Genomic DNA, 26856 nt, shown 5'->3' on the forward strand with positions numbered 1-26856 from the left:
CACCCACCGACGCACGTCGCCCCGGAGCTTCGCACGGCGGAGTACGTCTTCGTCCGCCACGATGCCCACCGGACACCACTGCGGCCCCCGTACGACGGGCCTTTCCACGTGCTGGAGACCGGGGCGAAGCACTTCACCCTGGACATCGGCGGTACTCCTGACCGCGTTTCTGTAGACCGCCTCAAGCCGGCCCACCTCGACGTGGACCATCCACCGCCAGTGGCCCGACCCCCGCGTCGGGGCCGCCCCCCTGCAGGTGGACCCCCGGCACCGCCCAGCCCCGCCGCCACACCGCCCCCCGGTCCTGCAGCCGGAGGCATCCCAGATGGCATCCCTGCATCCCAGATGCCGCCAGTCACCAGGGGGCGCTTCGGCCGGGTCATCCGTTTGCCCCGCAAACTGACCCTTCAGGTGCGCGGGGATTCTGGGGGGGCGCGTGTGGCGGACACGAAAGCACTGACGTGGTGACATCACCCCGCACACCAAGTGGGGATGGGCCACGCCAGGGAGAGAGGCGTGGCCTCACGATATACACGGGGCGCGCAGCCCTGAGCAGCTTAGTGCTGCAATTTGAGTACTTTGAATAAAGACTCTTTTATGAACCGCGTTGTCCGCTTGCTCCTTGCGTAAGCATTAGCGCGCGCAGCATCGCGCTTTAGTGTCACCATAATAATCACACAAGTTGGATAGCATCTGCTTCCTGCAGTGGTCCCTGGAATTAACTACATATACATCATGTAACTCTGACACAGTCCAGGTGAACGACTTGTTTGCATTCATATGGTCAATGACAGCAGCTAAGCAGCTATCAACTGGTTTACAACTATCACTTGCACTTGAGTCAATAGACACCTTCCTAAAGTCATTGTAGCACTTGGTGTGATACTGCGCATCAGCTGCAGGCAGCTCCACGACGTCATTCACCCGTAGCGCCACTACCTCAGCCCAGTCATCCTGGCGCTCATCACATTTAGACAAGATGACGTCTCTGAAGGGTGGAATACCTTGTCTGTCTACAGTCTGGCATTGTTTAACTGGCTTCCACCTTTCAGGGTGTTTGGGGTCTTTTGGTTCACAAATGAGACCACAGAACAGACAGTCTTTCGAATACTCGAAGGCAGATACTTTAGAGCGAAGAATTCGCTTTCCTGGCTGACTATTACTTGCGTCCGACTTACGTTTTACATTTCTCGACCGAGAGGTATATGAGCTATAACATGATTTGTGACATAATACGGAGGCTGATGTAGCACCATGGGTAGCAATGATGTTTGACAAAGTCTCATGTATAGCTGTATCTCCAAGCTCTTCACTCCTATTAAGTAGAGATGCTATGCCTATGGATCCGGACGTTTTGAAGTCATTGTCCCTGCCGTCGCAGGGCGCGAATAGGCATTTCTTCCCTGCCATGCCAACCTGGAAAAAAAAGAAAAAACAAAGTTATTGTAGAGGCACCAGCCTACATACATACATGAAATATTGTCAATACAAGCGATTATTCTAATTAACCCTAGCAGAGCCTATGGTCACTTGGTGATCCCAAAAATAGTTAATTTCGTAAATTTTTCGTAAATGACGTCATTTCTGTCGCAGCAAAATTCTAAATACACTGTTGGAAAGGGCGTCCAAAACTCTATAAGATCACCAAATTTCATAACTGTCAGACAGAAATTATGTGTGCACCTATTGGTACTGCAAATTTTGAATACTCAAAAAAAAACTAAAAATTAATCTAAATACTCAATATCTCAAAAACGATAGCAGCTCGCGAGATGGGGCTTCGTGCGTTGAACGTGCCAGGTTACGATCTGTTCAAATAAACACTAACATTGAAACTGCAGCTCAACATGAGAGTAGGGGCACTAACCGCGCAAAAAAATGTTGGGTGAAAAAAAAATTATACGAAAAATGAAAAATGAAAAATGAAAAAAATGAAAAATGAAAAAAAAAACACGAAAAAAAATTATAAGAACACTCACGGAGAGCATATCTGTCTAAGTGTATTATGTCCAAATTTCATACAGATCCTTCAAATAGTTTGCTCACACGAAGCATTCAAACGGAGCAATAGAGCGAAACTGAAATTTCAGTGTCCCAGGCCTATGTTTGATCGGGTTAATGCTATTAATGCTAATTTTGCTAATTGCCCAACATATGCAAGTTAGCATCCGGCAGTTTCTAAGTGCTGGAGACCCATACTGTACATTTCTAACTTAAAACTTTGGGGTACTCAACATTTCCGGGTTCGCAAGAGGGCTCTATAGGCTTGGCAAGTAGACTACATGTGGTGCTGTATCCAATGTCCTTTGATAATTATCCTTGAGATGTCTCTACAACTTCATTGGAGGCCACCTGTCGCCAATTCAATTGATTGGACATTATTTAGAAAGAAACACACCTTTCTACACAAGGTCCCACTGTTGACAGTGCATGTTGGAGCAGACGATGACGACGACGACGACGACGACGACGACGATGATGTATGCTAATAAATGTGTACACACACACACACACACACACACACACACACACACACACACACACACACACACACACAAGCAATAATTATCTTTGTCTTCACTCTTCATCCAGATTCCGCTGCACATCATGTGGACACAAATGGACTTCAATGGAAGGAAAGGCTGTCTTTCACTTCCGGCTGCAGAGGAAGACCAAGGAAGATCAAGTCAATCATGGAGTAGTACGCGTGCGGACCTTTAAACAAGCATGTTCTCGTCATCGCAACGTTGAGATGGTCGAACCAACTTGGTATCCGGATGAGAGGGAATTTGTGTTGAGCCTTCTGAAGAAGCGCATAAGGAAATTATATTATGATGTTTATGTTCGAAACCCTCCCGGACCTATCGATGACTTTAGCCGAGATGCAAATATGCGTGCACCGCATCGCAGAGATTTGTGTGAGGCCTGTCGTCATCATATCTGTGATGACTATGATCAACTTTCGGAAGCTTTTCGTCAAATGAGCTTAGCAGGAAATTGAAAATGCAGGTATTGAAAAAAAAAGAAACTTCTTCAACCAGAAGGAGACCATTGCCTGTATCACTTTGTGGGAATGCCCACCTAGATCCCCAAATTTAGAGGTGTATGGTTTTCAGTATGACCTCACTTTTGAGTTCGCATCTCAGACTGGAGTAATAATTCTGATTTTGTTTATTCCCCTTGGTATATCAGATAATGAAAGTTTACGAAACAGATTAGAATGGTGGGGCTATATTGAAATGTGCATAAGTCTACTTCCTCGCTTCCCTTTTCAAGGGGCGAAGCGGAACATTATCAAGCATTGAACACGACACTCCTCCACTTCCCTCTATCCTCAGCCAACTCTGTCTCTACTCCCCGACCCCACTTATTGATATCCCTCCTCACACAATCTTCCCATCCTGCCTCTTTTCCTCCTACCTCGCTTCCTCAATTTATCCACTTTCTTTGCCATTACTCTTCCTCCATCCATACCAAGTGTCCAGGCCACTTCTTACAAATCTCCCCGACAAGATCATCTGCACACCAATCTCCTGCCTTAGTTCATCCATCCTTCTTCTTCCCACCCTCTTCGCTCCCACAATCCTTCTGACACAGTTGGACACGCAGATCTGCAGCCTCTGTTGTTGTCTCTTACACAGTGCCACCATCTCTAGGAGGTAGGCCGACATTACACAAGAAAGCAGAACTTTCAATTTCCTTGATATTTTTCTGTCTGCCATCAATCCTTCCACCTTCCTCCATACATTTGCACCTAACTGAATCCTCACTCCCAACCTCTTTCTCCGACCTACCATCTGTAGTCCAGGAGCCAGTTTTCAAGAGAGGCCTAGAAAATGAGTTTCGTGCAACACCCACTACACAGTTGTTTTGTCATTTCAGGGTGCTTAGGATACATCTGTAGAACAAATCCAGCCCTGATGTACAGTTAAATTGTGGCAGCAACAATAAATGGCAGCCACTTTTCTATTAAGGGGTAGCGTAAAGCTAGAAATTGACGATTTTTTTTCGTATTTTTATCTTGCCAAAACGAAGTTTTTGCAAGATGTATTAGTCAGCTTGTATGTTTGTTTGTTTTTTTGTTTGTGGTTAATCATTTTTTTTTCACGTTTAGATCACTCTGTAGACCACAGTTATTATTGGAAACTCCTGTAACTTCGCATATCAGAGTCCTATAGAGATACCCTTCAGCACACAAAATTTTGAAGGTCAAGGTCAAAGGTCAAGGTCACTTTGTGGTCAATCATGGAGGTCGACGAAACACTAATTTTTTGAGTAACTTTGATCGGATCGTCTCCAAACTTCATGGGAATCTAGTATATGGTCCGGCGCTCAGCTGATTAGTTTTTGGTGGCGATCGGCCTTGACCTTCATGGTTAGCGCTGGAGGTCGAAAATTATTGACCCCAAGGTCAAATTTTGAAATCGTAGGTACCATATCGAGTAATACCTCATATGAATGCCCTTGATGAGTGCTTCCCAGATCTGTAAACAGTTTGACGCTATGACGTCATTTGATGACGTCATGACGAAAAAACGGAATTTTCACATTTTGGCAAGATACGGTTCACCCTGTGGGTGACATATGTTCATTGTTTTTTCAGCTCTTCCAATAGGGATTCTTCAACATTATAATTAAAAGGATAGTGGGAAGTATAAAGGGATTTTCGTTATGCTGTTCAAGTATGATTTTAAAAAATAATTATTATTATACCTTGTATTATACCCAAAACACACAAAATCGCTGAAATATGTAGTTTTTGCTTTTCGACTGTAATTATGCAATATCATCTTTATGTTGTTCAAATGCGGTTATGGTTGTAATATGATATATCTTTATGATCTTTTCAAGAAACAAAATTGGACAACCCTTAAATAAGGTCAGAAAAATATAGATTTCATTTCCCCTTAAATCATCAACCCCACTCCTGTTATGACCGAAAGTCCACAAGTAATCTCAGCAAAAATGTCTCACCAGGTCAAATCTGGTTTCGTATCATAACCATAGTCGTTCACTGAACATTACAATGTTAACATATAACTGTTATTTGTAGTATTATTAAAATAAACACATATTTTGCTACTGAATCATCCTCTAAGTGGTATAAAATCACGAAAATGTCATCATTAATCTTCCTCATCATCATCTTCTGAGTCGCTTATGGTCGGTTCTTTGTTTGGGTTTTTGCATTGTTCACCTCCCATACAAGTGCAGGCTTCTGTGCATGGCCTGTTATTGTTCTTGCAGGCACATACGTGGCTGCGTTGACATGCAGACACTTTACACTTGCATGCGGTCAGCTCAACTAGTCCAACTGGAGCAGGGTCTTTGGTCATGAGGGTGGGCTGAAGAGTTCCATCTTCGATGTTCCATCCATTACCATCTGGTTTTGGTATTGTGTGCTGACCATCTAACGTTTCTTCATTTATATCATTGTTGTCAGCAGCTGCTTGTATGAACACACCTAGCCAGATGTTTGATAGGGTGACAACATCCAGAAGATTGGACTTGGCAACAACTTCCATAGCTAGGCTGGTATCGACTGCTTCAACTTCTTCATAAGATGAACAGTAGCCCATGCGGTTGAGTATGTTGATGACTTGTTTCGAACCAGTCAACTGGCCTACTGACATGGCGAGACTTACATGCTTGGGTGTTTTTACTCTGCCATGTAAAGCGCTGTGTACAATATCTTGGCCAAGCATTATAACATGACGTTCATCTGCTGCATTAGGGTTATCCTCAGTGTATGGTGGTGGAGCTGATCCCTTGCAGATGACACAGCGCAGGAAGTTATATAGACTTTCTGGTAGCATGTCCTTGGACCTCCTCAGATTTAGTTCATGAAGACTCAATGGGCGAATTTGGATGCCTGCACAGTCCTTCAAATCGGTCCTGATGATCTGAGCAGCATGGTAAATGGTGCTCATCGGCCCAGCGTCTGCATCGTCATGGGTAACGTATGCTGTATCAGTAGTTGCAGTTTGTCTCTCTTTCAAATGAGCGGCGTTGATAACTTCACATAGTGAGATCTTGCTGGCGTACACCAATTGGGATTTGCTTCGATCCTGCTGTTGATGAAAAACCACACTGTCCTTGAAGTGATTCTGGAGCCTTAGCTTGAGTCTGGCTGGTATAGCTATCTGCTGTTTTAACATCCATACCTGTCAGAATAGTCTTGTACTTTGCAAGAAGGCTGGTGAGCTCATACGCCTTTCCTCGCTGGATGCCTACTTCAACCGAGGACATGAGCTTAGTAAAGGCATCTGAATAGACATCTTCTGTGCGCTTCTCTTCCTTGTATGCATGGTACTTGAGGTTCGCTTTGCTTGTATACTGAGCTTTACATGGGTTGTGGTATTTAGCCTCAGCAGCTAACAGGTCAATGCCACCTATCTTGGTAAGCATGTTGTCGTCTCCCTTTACATAAGCTGATTGCTGTATTGCGGTACACGCATCAAACATTGTAATATTGCACAGTACCTTGCTCTTTCCATGGTACTTGCGTTGACAGAAGAGACACAACGACCAGTCCACAGCAGGTGCTGAACTTCTCAGCCGGGTTGTACTTTCGTCAACGTCCTTCAAACAGCAATCCTCTGCTGGCTTTCCATGGACATACTTAAGAGTGTGTGAGCTTGTGTGCGACTGGTAACATGCACGATGCCAAACAGTTTCCATCGTGTGCAACGTTTCAATAGAAGTCTCGAGACGTTGGTAGGTTTCATCACATCTGTATTTTGCAGCTGATACAAACTTTGCAATTCCTTCATCACCTGCTTTCCTTAAATCTGAAGCTGTGCTTGTTTGGCAGATGATGCATTTTTTCCAATCGATTAGTTTCATGCGTTTTTGTGGTAGAAGTGGGAAAGATTCCTCTGCACTACTCTCGCTCGCCATGCTTAGGTTGTTATGTTCCTTGTAGTGGGGAAACTTAGCATAACAATTGTGCATATTGTGAGGAAAGCACCAAATTTGGCACACTAGTAGACTATCATATTATGAAAAGATCTGGATATTGGGCCATCTCAGATTCAGAGATTTGATTTTTGCAAGATTTCGATTCGATTGGGATCGAAGAGAACACCTTCTTCGTCTTCTGTACAGTGAAGTTGCCAGCCCTGAATTCTCTGGCTACATCTGGGTGCTTCATTGGGAGTGCAACCATGTCCCTCGGGTGAACAGGGACCCACCTGGCATAGTGTGTGTGGTCTAAGGCATGGAACCATGGGACCAGTTCCGTCAGGGCATCAAGGTACATCGTGAATGAAGCCTGCCGCAGAGAACGCACGTAGACCAGTACCAACATCTCTAGTTCCAGCACAGTTGCCCAGTACTGAAAGTTGGGAATGTCTTCTCCTCTCTGGTGACACCAGTCTTCGAACTCAGGCAGGTCTTCTGCATCATCAGCATATGTCATACAGTGGCGTTCATACGCACGGTGTTGCAGGATGTGCAGTGCCGCTGCAGTGATTTGATGAGCTCTTCTTGTGCGGGTGACGTGGGCAGCTCGCAGGAAGGAGTCGGCCATCCCTGGCGTTGCAATCTCAGCTTGCAAATCTGCAAAATCTGCAAATCTTGCAAAAATCAAATCTCTGAATCTGAGATGGCCCAATATCCAGATCTTTTCATAATATGATAGTCTACTAGTGTGCCAAATTTGGTGCTTTCCTCACAAAATGCACAATTGTTATGCGAAATTTTGCTTAGCTGCCGGACTATTGCTTCTTATTCAGACAACTGCAAAATACAAAGTGCAGTTTCATGTTACAACAATAATATGATATTTCATCACATCAATACTATTTCAACGCATAGACAACTGTGTAAAATGTTTTGATAGCAAAATATTTAGAAATTTCGGGAATTCCCCGAATTAGGCGATATTATTTTTGCATAATTATATGAACAGCTATGACATGCGAAATATAAAACTATTTTATAACATACACATATAGATGTCTCATACTCATGAATGAAACTTTCACAACAAAATTGGATGTATCTTGCCTGCAGGGGCTAAGAGAAAAAATAAATAAATGAAATCCGTCAAAATCTCAGATTTATGCCTCGGACACCACCTCCCTCATAGAAAAGTGGCTACCATTTATTGGTGCTGCCATAATTCAACTGTACATCAGGGTTGGATTTGTTCTATAGATGTTCCCCAATCACCTGGAAGTGACAAACCAACTGTGTAGTGGGTGTTGCACGAAACCATTTTGAGCAGATTCTGGCTCCTGGACTACTGGATCACTGTTCCGACCTACCATCCTGGGTCAACCTGATGCTCATTTCCTTTCTCTGCTGCCCGACCCACAATACCTCCGTCTCTCTGTCATGTATGAGGCTGCAAACATTCACCGTTGTATCCCGACACCGTGACCGCATTGTATCCCTCCGCCCCAGCTCGGATGGCGCTGCGGTGAATCGGGCCTGTATCGGCAGAGTCAATAAACGTGTGCTACAATCAATCGTCGTCTGTCGAGATACCTTACACTCTCTCTCTCGGGAAGGTGTCACAGGCCTTCTCAAATCCACAAATTCCAATTCCATTTCGCCCTGTATCTCCAACCTCTTCTCCACCAACTGTCTCAGCATGAAAACTCCATACATCCATGGGGAGCGGGCAATAACACACTGTTCTATGCAAAATAAAAGCAGAATAATGATGGTTTTCTGTTTAATTTTATTTTTGTTTTTTACATGTGACTCCTGGATATGTTTTGGTCTTTACATTGTATAACAAATGTTGCAATGAGTAAAATATAAACTCAAATTTAAAGGTAAACTTAGACGTGGCCAAGACGTACTCTCTAATACAGATTTTAGGTAGATGGTATGGTGTTTTACTTCATTGGCACTCATTGATAGATATGTTTGTGAAGTAGTACAACGTGTGCTGTCTTGATTAAACATGTCAGCGAAACGACCTGTAGGCACGCCTGCCTAGTTTATACAAAATAAGTGTGACAGATCGGCCTCGTATAACGTCGTTCTGGTTAACGTTGTTTTTGCCTAGTTTATACATAGGCATGCCTGCCTAGTTTATACAAAATAAGTGTGACAGATCGGCCTCGTATAACGTCGTTCTGGTTAACGTTGTTTTTGCCTAGTTTATACATAGGCATGCCTGCCTAGTTTATACAAAATAAGTGTGACAGATCGGCCTCGTATAACGTCGTTCTGGTTAACGTTGTTTTTGCCTAGTTTATACATAGGCACGCCTGCCTAGTTTATACAAAATAAGTGTGACAGATCGGCCTCGTATAACGTCGTTCTGGTTAACGTTGTTTTTGCCGAGTTTATACATAGGCACGCCTGCCTAGATTATACAAAATAAGTGTGACAGATCGGCCTCGCATAACGTCGTTCTGGTTAACGTTGTTTTGCTTTAACGCCCTTGATCGGGTATGGACAACATTTCGCCTTAAGTTGCAACGTTCCGGTTTGAAGTCGAAATGTCAGATTTTGAGTCGTGTGCCAAGCGAACGACTTTGAGTCATGGAATAAAAAGTTTCACTCCACCATTTCACTCCATTGGTCTTGCCCGGCCTCTCTCATGTCTACGTCCACTGCCAAACATGAGTCAAAATGCCCAACAAGTGACAAGAGTGAGCCTGGTAGTAAGAAATCAAGAAACAGCATTCCACTCGAAGTTCTTCGTTCATCTGCAGCGTGAGAATGTGGGGTGGCATCATTGGCTGAGGGCATGGCTGTGCCACTGATGCAATGCCCTCTGCTGTTCAGAGCAGGAATTTGTCATTTGGCCACTGTGCCAGCGATGGCTCACCAACTCTTCGCGAAGGAGACCGTGAAATCTTTAACGTCCACCAACAAATGCTGACAGACAGGACATCAGATTTAACGTCCATCGGAGGGACGGCACACTTATTGATGAATCACCCTCCCTATGAAATACAGGGATGACAGTTTGTTAATAGCTGGCTCTGGATTCAAACTCAGGCTGGACAGCTTAGAAGTGAGTGTGCGTATACCTCTAGTCTCGGCCATCCTGCACACTCAAAGTGAAATTAAATGTTTCGATGCTGGCAAATGAGCAGTGAACATTGGGAAAGTTATTGGCCTACACTCTTGAGTAGCAATGCTATTTATACATTATTACCCCACACGAGCAAAGTGGGGTTAAGCAATTGGGGCACTTTGTTTGTCTATCTGTCGAGAAACGTCAGTTTATGATCGAGGAGCAACTTGATTTCAATTGAATGTTATATTTTGGAAACGAACCTGGAGATTCGCAGTAATTTGGCAAAGTCTACAGAATGTTGATCCGACGCTGTCTGACAGTCAAACAAAATTGAAATCATTACCAACAGAAAACAGTTTTTAAGAACTTTAAATGTTTTAATGAGTTTTAAATGAGTTTCAGTTTTTAAGAACGAATGTAATGTGTTGATTCAGGTGGTGTAAAAGACGCTCCATCAATGGCGGTAAACTTCCCAAAAAAGTTTTTTCTACAACCAATAAAATCTTCATTTTATTTAAATTTAATTATATACTCGAACATTGGAGAACACAAATAACCTTCTTGGAACTTTCAACAAACTTCCGTTTAGCAGTACTTGGAAAAAATATTACGGCATTTCACATCATCTCGACCAATAAGATTTGCCGCAAGGAGACCCCGCCCATATCCTTTTTTTTCACAAGACTGCACGGAGTAAGGTGTTCTATGAGCTCTAGTATTGAAATAATATTTAAATATGTACATGTACTGTTTATCAACTTATATTGCCCTTTATTGTAGAAAATATTCTCAAATTAGATCCCAAGGAACACACAACTAGCTTTTATGCATAGCTTCCCATGGAAAAAAACGGATTAGCTTTAAATAAGACTTTCTAGGAACGCAACTTCGAAGTTAAACGAGGCCAAATTGTATGTCCAAAGGGAAGCAGAGGACAAGATAGACCGTGGTGTAGAATAGAAATGAAGTGATCCTCAGACAATGGATGAAACAAGAAAGATGTCGTGCAGAGCAAAATCCACCCCGTCCCCCAAAGAAAAAGACTTGCCGTGGATACAAAAATTGTCCATTTCATTAAGATTTAAATTGACGATCTTAAACAAAGCTCGGTTCAATCGGATGGGAATTGATGATTATTCAGATGAAAATTGATGATTTTAGAAGTTTGACCTTGTATTGACCTTTGACTTCAAAAATAGTTGTTTTCCTAATTCTGTGATGCACCATGTAATTGCTGTTTAAATTTCAAGTTAATAGGGTGAAAATAGGCAATGTTTTAGACAAAATATTGATGATTTTAGAAGTTTGACCTTGTATTGACCTTTGACCTCAAAAATAGTTGCTTTCCTAATTCTGTGATGCACCATGTAATTGCTATTTAAATTTCAAGTTAATAGGATGAAAATGGGCAATGTTTTAGACAAAATATTGATGATTTTAGAAGTTTGACCTTCAGTTAACCTTTGACATTTTGACCTCAAAAATACTTGGTTTCCCAATTTAGTGACAATATGCAAATGCTGTTGAGCTTTCAAGTCAATCGGATGATAAATGACAATTTTAGAAATTTGACCTCAAGATGACCGTTGACCTCAAAATCAATAGGCTTCTCCTTATGACCGACTCCACCATTTGGTGAATTTTTGTGACTAGTACACCCGCAGACTCCAGGAGGGGCAGGAAGGGTCATTCCTCTTTCGGGTATATTGATTACAGTCGATCTATGGACGGATCTTAAGAACATTGGGTGTGTGTTCATTTACCAAGTTTCTTGTGGAGAGATTACCAAGTGGTTTAAGCATTTGAGCAAGCACTCCTTTCTAAACCGTGAAGGAACGGCTGACTTGGCAAGCGCTAGCTAGCTGCTTGGTAAATGAGCACATCCCGGTCTTCCTCCCTTTGTTTCGTATTAAACAGTTTCAAAAGTTCACTACAAAAAATGCCATGGTAGTGGTAGAAAGGGCCATGTTATGAACTCAACATTTGTGGGTTATATAGAGTACAGTAGATCTTCACTCAGTTCTGTAAGTAAACCTTTCTTCACGGATGTCGGGATTCCTCCAAATTTATTCATTTAGTGTTATAGCCGGCGAAGCCGGTGTTGTGAATAAACGCGTACGTATTATGTTGAAAACCAGATTATGCTGGATCCTTTGAGAATTCCAAGCTTTGACGCACCAAATCGCTCAAGGTCGCCATCTTGCGGTTGCGGAAGTATGCATAACAAATTGAAAAAAGTTCAATAGGAGTTTGTTTCACCCGTCTTTTTTTGATTCACAATCTTATGCACCTCTAATTTGTAATTAAAATACTTTAAGACCAACCTCGCCCCGCACGGGCCTGGTTATCTTCAACGAAAATCGTCACCAAACACCGGAACCAATGAGATTCGAGCATTTGAAAAAATATTTCAAAAACCAAATCACACAATGGAGGCCGCCATCTTCCGGATGCGGAAGTATGCATAAAAGAATTGCGAAAAAGTTCAATAGGAGTTTGTTTCACCCATCTTTGTTTGATTCACAATCATATGCACCTCTAATTTGTAATTAAAATACTTTAAGACCAACCTCGTTCCCCGGGCCCACACGGGCCCTGGTTATCTTCAACGAAAATCGTCCCAATTACCGGAACCAATGAGATTCGAGCATTTGAAAAAATATTTCAAAAAAGCTTATTACCGCGTTTCAGAGGCTGAAAACGGCGTCAAATATTCTAAAACTAACGAATAATTATTTTTTAGAAATCTCGCGGCCGTAGAGAATCGTTTTTCACGGCCGGAAATATCCGAAGTTGAGACGGAATTCACCGAATTAATCAAGAAGGAAATTTTATAAATTTTAATCTCATCCAGAATGCAAATGGTGTCATTTTGAACTAGGTACGGTACCTACTAAAGTACTACACCTACCTACTGATGCCATCGTGATGGGTAAAATAGTGGCAAGAGGCTTTGGCTTCGCCGGCTCATTGCGGCTTTGCAGTCGGGTACTAGTAAAGAGCATTAGCGACTGTTTAAAAAGCAAATCATACGTGTATGTGGTTTATAATATTTTTTACTTCCTGTGGAAGCCGTTGCTCCCACAGAAACGCCATTATAACTATAAGCTATTTATACACGTTATCACTGCAGGAAAAACGCTGTGGGGATTTGGGACATTATTAGTATTGATATTTTGTAATAACATTAACAATATGTGATTATCATTAATTTTGTTATTAAAAGCGTCTTTGGAAAAACGCCATGATAAATCTTCTTCTTTGGACAAACCCCACGATAAAGCTAACTTAATACCGATATACACCTCAACACGCAACCCATTGACGGCAATGGCGGGGAAAACCCGCTCGGAGGAGAAAACCCCCTTGGGGAGGGGGGCAAATGAATGCGCTACAACCTTCATGATGTAACCCTTCGTCATCCTGTCAAGTTTGGTTGAGATTGGATAAGGACGGAATGTATTGGCATCAAAAATTCATCAGACAGACGGACAGACACAAATAGCGTATTTTAGTATGATGATGATCAAACGATGTGATGGTGAAAATTGTGACCTTATTTGTGCAAAATCAAATTTGTGCAAATCTATAACCCTATTTGTGAACGTCTGTTTGTTCGGTTGTGCCTCATGGACAGCCTAAGGAAGTGACTTAAAGAGGGAAGAGCGGGGTTCCATGGGGGGGGGGGGGGGGGGGGGGTAACTTTTCACGACAAAAAGCATGGGCGCATCAGATTTGGACCAGGGGCGTGGCTTACTCTGATTATAAAAGCCCACTACACACACGTGACTATTTTCTGGGCAATGCCGGGTAACTGCTAGTAAGAAATGAACGGATTTGGAGGTAAATAAACCAAAGCAACTTCTTTGTTTAGCAGCGACAATTATTTACACATTCTTGTGTGATTGGCTGGTGGAGGTTTTTTTTTGCCCAGTCTTTCACGAACCGGCTGGCCAGGCCTGATGTTCGCCAAAGTACAGTAGTTAGGGCAGCAATTAGTCATTTGTGCTGCCATCTTGACTAACGTTGCACTGAAACATCTGATGTCAGAATCATGAAACTTCGCACTAAGTGATGGAAAGAACTTTGATTCATTCAAATATCTCTACCTGTTTTGTTTGGGAAAGAACAGCAAGACAGAATAAAGATTCTCACTGTTTTCAAGTCAATCTTGGGTAAGCTCACATACTTTTTAAATTTCAACAGATGCAAACCTGCAAGCATGAAAACGTATTTACTCCAAAAACTGAAGCTGGAAAGCAACAAATTTTGAAACTTTTATTAAAAATAAATACAATATCGTACATTCATCCTCTTTATTTACACAACACTACCTCTTGATTAATCTGTAAAACAGAGGCATAGAAGGATAGACGAAGGGAAGAAGAAAAGGCACATTTTTAATCTGGGTGGAAATTGAAAGGGACATGAGGTATAAAAAGGATAATGATGGGGGGGGGGGGGGGGGAGGGGATAGGAAAGCTGGTGGGAGATGGAAATAGATGTGGTGTAGAAGAAATATGGACCCCAAAAAGAGGAGGGGGGGGGGGGTAAGAGAAAATTGCAAGGACAATGGGGAGAGGCAAAATAGGGGAAAATTAAGGGGGGGGGGGGGAAATAGGGCATAATCAGACAAACGGGAAAATAGCAATAACAGTAGTTGGATAGGGGAATGCATGGGAAAATCAAAGCGATGAAGAATGAAGAAAAACACAGGAAAGTATGACAATGAGAGAAGGAAACGTTTGTTGTATCGGACACAGTATCAAACTTGTACAACTGCAGCAAGAAGGCCACACACGACCAACAAATCACAGCACAATTTCAACGTGGAGGGGACAATGACGTTGAAATAAGGGCTCCAATGCCAAACGTAAAAATTCATGAATACACGACAGGATTCAAACTTGCAAACCCAGTGCTGCGCAAGTTGCATTGCACCTTAATATCCACCGGCAGTGTCCTTGCTGGTGACAAATTCAAATCACAAAGCATTGGCACGATAACCTCACCGCTTGGCACCGTTTGAGCTCAAATGCCACCTGCTTACACGGACCATTGCCCGCCGGACTACCGTGTTACCCATTTATATTTGGGACTTACCCGTGTCGGCATTCGGTGCGTGAACACACCTCTACCTCTCACTCAATTTACCCATTTCGTAGGACACAAGGAATCCAAATAAAATTAGTGTCACCACTGGTGTTGTTTTATTTTGGGCAGCTTTGAATCTCTCATTCTCCTTTTATATAGCATATTATCAAGTTGAACGAAATTTGCAATGGGTGGAAAGAGGAGTAAAAGAGAATGAGAGAGAGAACGAAAAGAAGCATTAGAGTGGTTTGGTTAGGTATGTTGGGAGGAGGGAAACAAAACAGGAAGTGGAAGGAAATTACAGGAAGAATAACGAAGGTGGTACTAGAAAATGGGAGGGTGTCGGTGTCATGGAAACAGTGTGGATGCAGCAGTACAGGTAGAAAAAGGAGGAAATGTTAAAGTATGGGAGAGAAGAAAGATGTGACATGGTGGGATGGGTTGGGGGGGGGGGGGGGGGGAAAAGCCGAGGATACAATAGGAGCAGGTCAGAAGGGACAAGAGAAATATGAAATGCTTGAGGAAAAAAACCCCAAAACGACAAATGGGATATCGAGCATAGAGGGAGTAGAAAAAAAATGGTTGGGAAAAAAGGAAGCGTTTAAAAAAAAAAAAAAAAAAAGGGAAAAAGGAGTCAAGTATGAAGACAGAAGCAAATGACTTGACAAAAACCTGTGCAACACCTTTCGTCGGAAACACACAAAGGCCAAATTGAAAATGATCAAAAAAGAAAATTCTGCTTCCTTGTTGTGCATTGTGCATTCCACGTGGAGATAGTCATGGCCGACTCGAACATGCTATCCTTACACATTTCAAGTCCGTTTCAAAAACCCACCAAAACCAAGGCACAGTTTGCCACATTTCTGGCGAGAGCTGCCAGATTTGAAAAGCAATGAAAAAAATAACGAGGAATAATAAAAAAAGAAAAAGCAAAGGAAAGCGTCCATTGAGCGACAACCTTTCTGCTCAACAAGTCCCACTTGGTGGGTTATTAAAGGGAACAAAGAAGACTTGAAATAGGAAGTGGTATGTGATTCCAGGAGGGAGGGGGAAAGGATAAAAGAAAAATATCTTCAGTGCACAATTGGAAACCCGAGAACTCCAACGAGGACATTCTCTCTCTCGTGTGCCTTGAAAACTAACAAAAATGGTTAGTCTTTATGCAAAATGCCGGCAACACCCATGTCTTCCAACAAGTGTAATGGCATCACAACACCCACTGTAGTGCTCGCTTTAGATTCCCCGCATCTTGACGAACATGTTGATGATGCTCAGTGTCCTCACGTCAATCCGAGAGGTGTTTCCGTGGGCTCTTGTGCATCCGGCTCGAACGTCGTATCGCGTGTTTCGCGTCTCTGCATGGCTGGCATATGAACACGTCTGGCACGTTCGACTTCCGAATCTTGGCACAGTACAGATGCACCCAAGTCCCACACTCATTGCACTCAATCATCGGCCTCCCGGCAAATGGCTTCATGCAGTAGCATGTGATCAGCTCCCAAGAATCATCATCTACGAGTGCATGGAATGGAGAAACATATACAGTAATGAGGGGTATTTTAGAAGCAAAGATGGGCAGTGACAGTGTTTTTGGGGTGGTGGCATAGGTAGGCAAGCAGGTTTGCAAATACATTTTGGATCAGTGATGCCACATGTGAAAATGTACAACCACCCTTTATAAATTGCATTTTCAAATATATTATTCTTTATCCAATACTGTTGAGGTATTGCACCATGCTGGGTTTAGCTGCAAACATATTTTAGCATCATATCCTTGATTGTTGGGATGGAGCTTTAACGTAAACACAGTGGAAACTAGAACGGCTCTCGGTAGAGCCCATGCCTTCGCCAGGCTGAACAGTTTGTTTTGTATCCCACTGATAGGCCGGATCTGGATTCCGACTTGAAACAAAATCCAATCGCTTGTTCTTGTCACCTAACCAACTCACCCCCACGTTTAGTCATAACTCGTCCACAACTTTATAAAATATCACAATATATATATATATTGCTTTTCGCTCAATCTCTCAATGGTGAAGAATCACTTACAGAAAATTAATTATCGTATCCAAATCCATATCTTCACCAAAATCAAATAGATTCGGTCTTGTCACACACATAACCTCTCCACCAAGTTTAATCCAAATCCGTCCATAACTTTTTGAGATATCGTGCTATGTATCGGTTTTAGCCCTATCGCTCAATGGTGAAGAATCACTTGAAAAATTCTACTAGCCAGATCCGGATCCAGATCTTCATCAAAATTGAATCAATTAATCGTTGTCACAGACCCAACCTCACCACCAAGTTTCGTCCAAACCCGTCCACAACGTTTTGAGATATCCTGCTATATATCGTTTTTGGCCCTATCTCTCAATGGTGAAGAATCACTTAAAAAATTATAGTAGCCGGATCCGAATCCAGATCTTCACCAAAATCTAATCATTTAGTCCTTGTCACATACATTACCTCAACACCAAATTTCGTACGAATCCGTCCACAACTTTTTGAGACATCTTGTTCACAGACAAGGGTGAAAACATAACCTCCACTCACCTTCGGTGGTGGAGGTAATGAATGGCGTTCAATTGGTTTGCTTTACAACAGCATTTTTTATGCCTCCGGCGACTTTGTCGGGAGGAGGAGGAGGATGCTGAAGAGCACTTACCTGAACGGATCCCACCGGCAGTCCTCAAACTTGCGGAAAATAAAAATGTAAAAATATAAATGCGGAAAAAAAGAAATGCCAATAACAAGAAAACGCGATGGTAAAACTGGGATCCTTCACAGCAGACTTATAACACGGACAAATGGGGAATAAAATGATTTATGGGGAAAGAACGAAACGGATTTAAAATGTATAAAAAGAAACAGGTTTTATTAAAAGAAATGCCGGTAACAAAGAAACGCACGATCAAATAATTTCCTAAATTGAGACATCCCCACAAACAGACTTGAAACACAGACACAGGGAAAGATAACTGAAAATAATGTGTGTGGGTGCACTTAACTCTGATCACTAGTGGGGTCTTGTCAGGGGTCGTCAATATCGTCGGAGCGTTGGCGGGAACCGCCCGGCCATTGGCGGGAACCGCTCGTTCCCGCGCTGCTAGGCCTCCGTACGCCCTCGTTCACGAGGCCGCACCTGCTGGCGCGCAAAAGTCCTTCCGCGTGAATCGAACGGGCCACGTGCAGCTCGCTCCTGTCTTTGTCGTCTTTGGTGGGAAACTACAGCCCTCGGTCCGCGGCTCTGCCACTGCCTCTGCACGTCTATCAGTGGTGTCTCCGAACACGGTCAGTCCGATTGCTTCCTGGATCCCACCGTCCAAGCACAACCGTTCGCTTTAATGTCCAGAACGAGAGGAGCAAGAGCAAGAAGGAACGTCAACACACGACTGTCTACTATCGCATCCAGAAGCGCGAGTGATAAATGCCGACTCCATGATCAAGACCGGAAGCAGAGAGCAGAGCGAAATGAAGAGAGCAAAATGTTGTCCACTGGCACGTGGTGGCTTACTTACTTACTTTAAACATACTTACTTTTTCCACATGCGAAATTTGCATTTATGTTTATTTAAATTATACAATAGACTACAAAATGTAAATGTTTCATGATATCTATATATATATAAAACACAGTTTGTGTGTGTGTGTGTGTGGGTGTGTGTGTGTAATATTACCGATAGACTCCTAAACGGAGAGGCTTACGTGCTTGATATTTGGCATAGACATGGCCATTGAGCCTGGGACGAACATGGCCGAACTCAAAATATTTGACGATCCATATTTTTTATTCATATTTACCTCAGCGCATTTCAGCGCACGGAATCAACGGAATCAGAGCAGGTGGGCGCTGATTCGCTCAGAGCGATCACGTGATGACGCTATGACGCTATGACCGCTATGACGCTATGACGCTATGAAAAAAAAATCGCTATCACGCTATGAAACGCTATGAAAAAAAAATCGCTATGACGCTATGAAACGCTATGAACGCGATGAAGCTATGACGCTATGACGCTATGAAACAAAAAATCGCTATGACGCTATGAAAAAAAAAATCGCTCGCTTTGCCAAGGGGCTCGCTCCCCTCCCCCCATTCCCCTCCCCTCCCCTCTCCCGCCCGGCAATGCCGGGTACTTCTGCTAGTTTGTTATATTATATCACCTATATACAGACTTGGCATTTGATATGGAATATTTTTTTTGTGGGGGTGAACTTACTTTTCAAGTAGAACCAAAAGTTCATTGGAATTATGTTGAAATTATTCTAGATTTTGTTAATGTGACCTTTAAAAGAAACAAATACCACATTTGACATTTCGAAACAAATAAATTGATTCTTGAAAGTGATGTAAACTGATATCGAACTCAATTCATGGACAGTACTGTGTTAAACTTATATACGTTTTCCAGAAGTATCTCTTTATTTTGCACATTAGCCAAAATTTTTTTTAACAAAAACAAAAGTTAAATTATGACTGGGATTACGGACAGTAAAATTACAGTTCAGTACTTCGTGTAACCCCCACGAGCATTCAGAAGAGCACGTACACGTTGAGACATACTGTTCACGAGATTTGCCAAGGTTTGGACAGGAATCGCTTGCCATGCAGTGACAATAGCCTGCTGCAATTCACACACAGAGGTCAGCTGCTGGTCCAAGTGGTCGATTTGACGCGTTAATTCTGCCCACAAGTTCTGTATCGGATTCATATCCGGGGACATGGCAGGCCACTCCATATGCTCTACACCACGGTCAGTAAGAAAGTGTTGGATCACGCGAGCACGATGAGGCCGTGCATTGTCATCTTGGAAGACAAAGTTTCCTGGAAAGGCTGCACGAGCAAATGGAAGCAACGTTTCTTCCAGAATGGCCCTGCACTTGAACTGGTTCAGGTTTCCATTCAGAACAACCATGTAAGTTTTGCCCCCTGCATGAAAAGCAGCCCAAACAGTCACCCCACCACCTCCAGCTTGGACTCTTGGCACTATACAATCTTTGTTGTAGGCTTCATGCACTTGTCTGCGCACTCGGACGCGGCCATCTTGACGATAGACCAGAAATCTAGACTCGTCACTGAAGATCACGTGATTCCAGTGTCCTGGCTGCCATTGACGGTGCTCTCTGGCCCACTGCAATCGGCGCTGGCGGTGTTGTCTGGTCAGGCGTGGCTTTCTCAGGGGACGCCTGGCACAATAGCCTGCTTGAACCAGTCGTTGGTTGACTAGCCTTCTGGATACAGGCACATTTGTCAGTTGCTGCCACTCAGCCCTAAGCCGATTAGCTGACTTGGTACGGCCATTGCAGACTAACCGGTGCAGCTGGCGATCATCCCTCCTTGTGGTTCTGCGGGGACGTCCTGGCCTCGGTATTGGGGTAGGAACACCCCTCTGAGAATTTCGTTTCAGGATCTTTGACACCTGACCTTGAGTGATGCCATATTGCCGAGCAATAGCACGCTGTTTCATGCCGTAATTTCGTAAAGCCACCACTCCATGACCAACAGCATTGTCGAGTTGACGGACCATCTCCAGAAGAAGCGGCAATAACTTTTGGAGACGTGCAGCAGTTGTTTTCCACAAAGACAGAACGCAACAACCCTTGTATACCTGACTGTGAAGCCAATCATCAAATGCACCTGTCCGTATATTTTGCCACGCCACCTGTGATATAATCCTGTTGTTGACTTGTTGCTGCGACAGACAATCAGTGACATGGTTCTTTTAACAAATAAATCACCAAAGTGTAAAAGAAACTCACCAGATTGATATACTGAGTTAGGAAAGTAAACCCAAGTCAAGAAAAAAAATATATTCCATATTAAATGCCAAGTCTGGGTATATATATATATATATATATATATATATATATATATATATATATATATATATATATATATATATATATATATATATATATATACAGTGGAACCTTGACTTACGAGTTTAATTCGTTCTGTGACCAAGCTCGTAACTCAATTTGCTCGTTTCTCAAATCAAATTTCCCCATTAAAATGCATTGAAATGCTATTAATCCGTTCCAGCCCGCCAAAAACCACACCAATTTTTTTTTAAATATGCAGTATATATAAAAATATCTCGCGCTTTATATTTCACCTGTATGCAGCATACAAGTTGGCAGGATGGCCTGGACTGGAGGTACGCACACTTGACTCTAAACTGTCCAGCCTGGGTTTGAATCCCGACCCAGCTATAACCTGTCATGTCGGTGTTTCACAGGCAGGGTGATTCATCAATGTGTGTACCGCTAAACTGGGCGCCCCGTTTGCGTCCCATTAGTTGTTGGATGTTAAGGATCTCACCGTGTCTTCCACAAAGAGAAGGCGAGCTATCGCCGGCACTCTGAACAAGTTGTGGCCTGGCATGCTCTTCTCCTCTGCCGTTATATACGTCCTCCTCGGCATCTTTTTCCAGAAGAGCCCTGTCTCGTCACAGTTGAAGATTTGCTGGGGGATGTATTGTTCGGCTTCTATCAGTTCGGCAAAAGTTATAATAAAATCTTCAGCTGCCTTCACATCTGCCTCACCAAGTCGACAACACGCACACCTCGCTCATGTTTTTCGACGATTGCGTGTTTTATATCCAAGCACATCATCATCCTCTTCTTCTTCTCAGTACTGCCCTTGGCACTCAATTTCTTAGGACCCATTGTTAAAACTAAGAAATTTTCCAAAATAACCAAAATGCGAAAACACAACAGCAGCGATATACGGCAGAGATACTGTACTTGCACGGCAAGATAACCACGTGACCGGAACCCACCTGGTGGGGGGTGGCGTAAGCTCCAAAATAACCAACATGCGAAAACACAACAGCAGCGATATACGGCAGAGATACTGTACTTGCACGGCAAGATAACCACGTGACCGGAACCCACCTGGTGGCGGCTAGCGTAAGCTCCAAAATAATCAACATGCGAAAACACAACAGCAGCGATATACGGCAGAGATACTGTACTTGCACGGCAAGATAACCACGTGACCGGAACCCACCTGGTGGCGGCTGGCGTAAGCTCCAAAATAACCAACATGCGAAAACACAACAGCAGCGATATACGGCAGAGATACTGTACTTGCACGGCAAGATAACCACGTGACCGGAACCCACCTGGTGGGGGGTGGCTTAAGCTCCAAAATAACCAACATGCGAAAACACAACAGCAGCGATATATGGCAGAGATACTGTACTTGCACGGCAAGATAACCACGTGACCGGAACCCACCTGGTGGCGGCTGGCGTAAGCTCCAAAATAACCAACATGCGAAAACACAACAGCAGCGATATACGGCAGAGATACTGTACTTGCACGGCAAGATAACCACGTGACCGGAACCCACCTGGTGGCGGGTGGCGTAAGCTCGTAACTCGGATCTCGGCTCGCATCTCAAAGCAATAAACCGCCCGAGCGACGGCTCGTATCTCGGAAAACTCATAAGTTGGTGCACTCGTAAGTCAAGGTTCCACTGTATATGTATATATATATATATATATATATATACATATATATACATATACATATACATATATATATATATATATACATATATATACATATACATATACATATATATATATATATATATATATATATTTTCCTTCTTTGTTCTTGTTCGTTCGTTCGTTCGTTCACCACGTGTTTCACCACGTGTTTCACCCCCATTTCCCCAGATAGTTTTCATGGTTTAATTTTAAAATGTTTAAACTTTCCCCTGAAATGCTGTATTCTGTCATATATTATAACACATTTTTCTTCTTCTTCTTTGAAAGGTTGCTTTCGACTTGCTCACCAAATCTCTTCATTTCAAAAATAAATTCCATCTCTTACAGTTCCTCCCTTCCTCCCTTCCTACATTCCTTAAACTCACCTGCATGCCACCCCTCCTCCAACGTTTTCAAATGGATCTCTGACTCGAAAATCACAAGAAATGCATTTTGCAATAAATGTTCGTTTTCCATTCATCGAACAACACTTTCTAAAATCCAAACTCACCCCTCCCCTCCTAATCTTCCCCATCATCCATCCATTTCAAATCTCCCTCCTTGCCTCTTCCCTCCTAATCTCCCCCATCACCCATCCCTTTTAAATCGCCCCTCTTGCCCCTTCCCTCCTAAACTCCCCCCTCCCCACCTAAACTCCCCCCTCATCCCTCCCCTCCTAAACTCCCCCTCACCCCTACCCTCCCAATCTCCCCCAACACCCATCCCTTTCCAATATCCCCCCTTGCACCTTCCCTCCTAAACTCCCCTCACCCCTCCCCTCCCCTCCTAAACTCCCCTTCGCCCCCTCCTAAACTCCCCCTTCACCCCCCTCCTAAACCCCAACTCACCCCCTCCTAAACCCCAACTCACCCCCTCCTAAACCCCCCCTCACCCCTCCCCAACTCCCCCCTCACCGCTCCCCAACTCCCCCTCCCCTTCTATCTCCCCACCCTCCTTTTTTTTTTCTCCAATTCTCCCCTCTCACCCCTCCTCCTCAAAGCATCCTCCACGCTTCTTCTCCCTTCCAACTCTCACCTCCATCTCCCCCAACCTACTTCCTCGCTCTGCCCCCCCCCCCCCTCAAATAACACCTCACTGTGCCTCACCCAATCACCATCAAACCTTTTCTCCGCCTCATCCTTCCCCTTCTAGCTATTCTGAAATCTCTGACACACGATCAACAGCTCTCCCAACATCCTCCTCCTCCTCCTCCTCTTCCACATCTTACCGTACCCCTCCCCCCCCTGTTCTGCATCACGTGCTCCCCCTTCCTCTTCATTAATGGTATGGACCTCAAACATCCGGGGCCTTCGCTCAAACCTGACTGATCTCTCCATACAGGTTACTTCTGACAAACCAGACTTGATCTGCTTAACAGAAACTTTCTTCCTTCATATCTCTCCCGGGTTACTCCCTCCTCCGGTATGATAGACCTGAGCCTTGTCCTGGAGGTGGGGTTGCTATCTTTATCAAAAACTCTCTTCCTCACTCACCTTGCACTGCCCTCTCTCCACCTCACCCCCAGGAGTACCTCTGGCTACGATTTCCTCTCCACTCCCAACTTTTGTTCATATGTGTGTTGTACCGTCCACCAAACAGTGATGACTCCATCTACATCTCGCTGTCTGATAATATGGACCAACTTCTATCCACTCATCCCAACTCTCTCTTCCTCATATGTGGTGACTTCAACTGTCATCATGCCAGCTGGTTGGGTGTGGGTTCCTCTCTCACCAGCCATGGCTCCTCAGAAAAGGACTTCTGTGACTCATTGGGACTCGCACAATCTGTCAATTGCCCAACCCGGATTTCAGTCAACGGAGCATCTTCTCTTCGAGACTTGGTTATGACCAACTTCCCTGCAAATGTCTGCTGCTCTTCTTCTGCTCCAATCGGCTCATCTGATCATGTGCTTGTTAAAGTGGACATCTCTCTGGCTATTCTCAGAGAGCCTCCTCAGTGTCGACGAGTCTGGCATTTCACTCAGGCCAACTGGCACGGTCTCTTCAAGCAGCAATCAATCATCTGGACTGGTCTCCCATCTCTACTGCCTCTGACATAAACTCATCCTGGGAATTCTTCCAAAGTAAACTGCTCTCTCTCATGCACAAATTTATCCCATCTCGTCTTTAGTTGTCATAACCTTCCTCCCGTCCATGGTACACGGATTCTTGTGGTGAGGCAGTTGCCCTGAAACAACTTGCCTTCGCCTCCTCGAAGGCAAATCCAACAGAAGGAAATCTCATTTCCTTTCACAAAGCCCGGAACAAGTGTGTGTCCACCCTTAGGAGAGCCAGGAAACAATATCTCTCACACTCAAGAATGAACTCTCAAACCTGTCTCCCTCTTCCAAATTCTGATGGCGTCTGGTCAAATCTGTTTCTGGTGTTTGTTCCCCTCCCATCCCCTCCCTTACCTCAAATGGCTACACAGCTGACTCTGCACGTAAAAAAGCTGAATGCCTCAAATCTGTGTTTGCCTCAAAATCTTGTGTCCCAAACCCATCCCTCTCTGTATCCACCGTACCCCAGTCGTACCCAGCTGCTCCTGGTCTCTGTGTCCTTCTCACCTGACAAGGTGGAGAAGTTTCTGTCAATCCTCGACTATGATTCTGCAACTGGACCAGACGGCATCAGCCCACGGGTCCTAAAATCCTGCTCTGCCGCTCTTTCACTCCCTCTCTCTGTTCTCTTCACCCTCTCTTTTGTTCAAGGTCATCTGCCATCAGCTTGGAAATCAGCCAACATTACCGCTTTACAGAAAAAAGGTGCAAAAACAGGTCCTTGCAACTACAGACCAATCAGCCTTCTCCCAATTATCAGCAAAGTCATGGAATCCATCATTGCTTCGGATATCAAATACTTACTCTTCTCCAATTGCTTGATCTCTGATCATAAATTTGGTTTCAGACCAGGTCACTCCACTCTGGACATGTTGCTTCTGCTGTCTCAACAATGGATGGAGGTCCTCAATGCCAAACAGGAAATTAGAGCCGTCTCCCTTGACATATCACGTGCCTTCGACACGGTCTGGCAGCCCGCTCTGCTCACCAAACTCTTCTCCTATGGTATCCATGGAAATCTCCACGCATGTCTTGCGGACTTCCTCTCTGGTTGTAGTCAACGTGTGGCCCTGAATGGATTTCTCTTATCTCCCCTTCCTGTTCAGGCTGGAGTTCCCCCAAGGCAGTGTTCTGGGCCCTGTGCTTTTTCTGGTCTTCATCAATGATCTCTCTGACTCTCTTGAAAATCCTCTCTATCTCTTTGCTGATGACTCCACTCCCTGCCCGGTTCCATTCCTCATCCCTCAGATCGGCAGTCTGCAGCCTCCTCACTCTCTGCAGACTTGGACAAAATCACAGACTGGTCAAACAAGTGGAACATGTCTTTTAATCCTGACAAATCTCACACTCTTGCTATGTCTCTCCAAAAAGACCGACTGGACAACCCTCCCATCTACTTTCTGAACAATCCTCTCCAAGAAGTTCTGACACTCAAGCTTTTGGGTTCTCACGATCTGCCATGATCTTTCCTGGGAAAACCACATTTCCAAGCTGGCCTCCAAAGCCAGGCGCCGACTGGGCATCCTCCGTCGTGCGAAGTCCTTCCTTGGCACACCTGAGCTCCTCACCACATACAAGGCTTTCATCCACAGCTCAATAGAATACTGTTCTCCCCTCTGGGCCGGTGCTCCTGCCTCACACCTAGCTCGTCTTCACGCTGTTGAAACCAAAGCTTTCAGAATCATTGGATTCTCCCACGATGAAACTAACTCCGAGGGCCTTTCACTCACTCACCGCAGGCAGGTAGGTGGTCTTTCTGTCTTCTTCCGACTCCTATCTGGCCTAGCTCCCCCAGTTCTATCTGTGCTCTGTCGCCTAAATATTCCTACAGGTCACACAATATCTGCCAGTAACCCTCTTCTGGTGAAATTGCCAAAATCAAGACTCTCTGCTCACCTTCACTCCTTCATTCCTCTTTACTCCCTCCTCTGGAACAAACTCCCTCACTCTCTTCAATCCCACTCCTCCCTCCAGGTCTTTAAAACAGCTGTTCACCACCATCTCTCGTCTTCCCCCATCCAAAACCTTGATCTCTTCTACCCACGTTAATTCACCCCAGATCCACTTTCTTTTTAAATCCCGACTTCTTTCTTTCCTGGAAGTTATAGCAGTGTCTCGGTGTTTTATACCTTTCCCACCCCTCCCCCCCCCCCTTCCTTCCCATGCCTCACCCCAAGCCCTCTCCCTCCCACGGATCTTCCATTGTCCCT

At 44.1% G+C, this 26856-nt stretch overlaps 1 protein-coding gene across 1 annotated transcript in view; it reads right to left on the reverse strand.

Annotated features, from left to right (window-relative positions):
• Positions 1-14252: 14252 nt before the first annotated feature.
• The window catches only part of PHF13 (PHD finger protein 13), a 30805-nt gene continuing 18201 nt past the window's right edge, over positions 14253-26856 (reverse strand). The window contains exon 4 of the mRNA XM_068121236.2: positions 14253-16594. Within this exon, the coding sequence (XP_067977337.2) occupies positions 16368-16594 (227 nt within the window). The 3' untranslated portion in view covers positions 14253-16367. The remainder of the gene's footprint in view (positions 16595-26856) is intronic.

Source organism: Myxine glutinosa, chromosome 6, assembly GCF_964187855.1.
Source record: "Myxine glutinosa chromosome 6, kmMyxGlut1.1, whole genome shotgun sequence".
Taxonomy (NCBI): Eukaryota; Metazoa; Chordata; class Myxini; order Myxiniformes; family Myxinidae; genus Myxine; species Myxine glutinosa.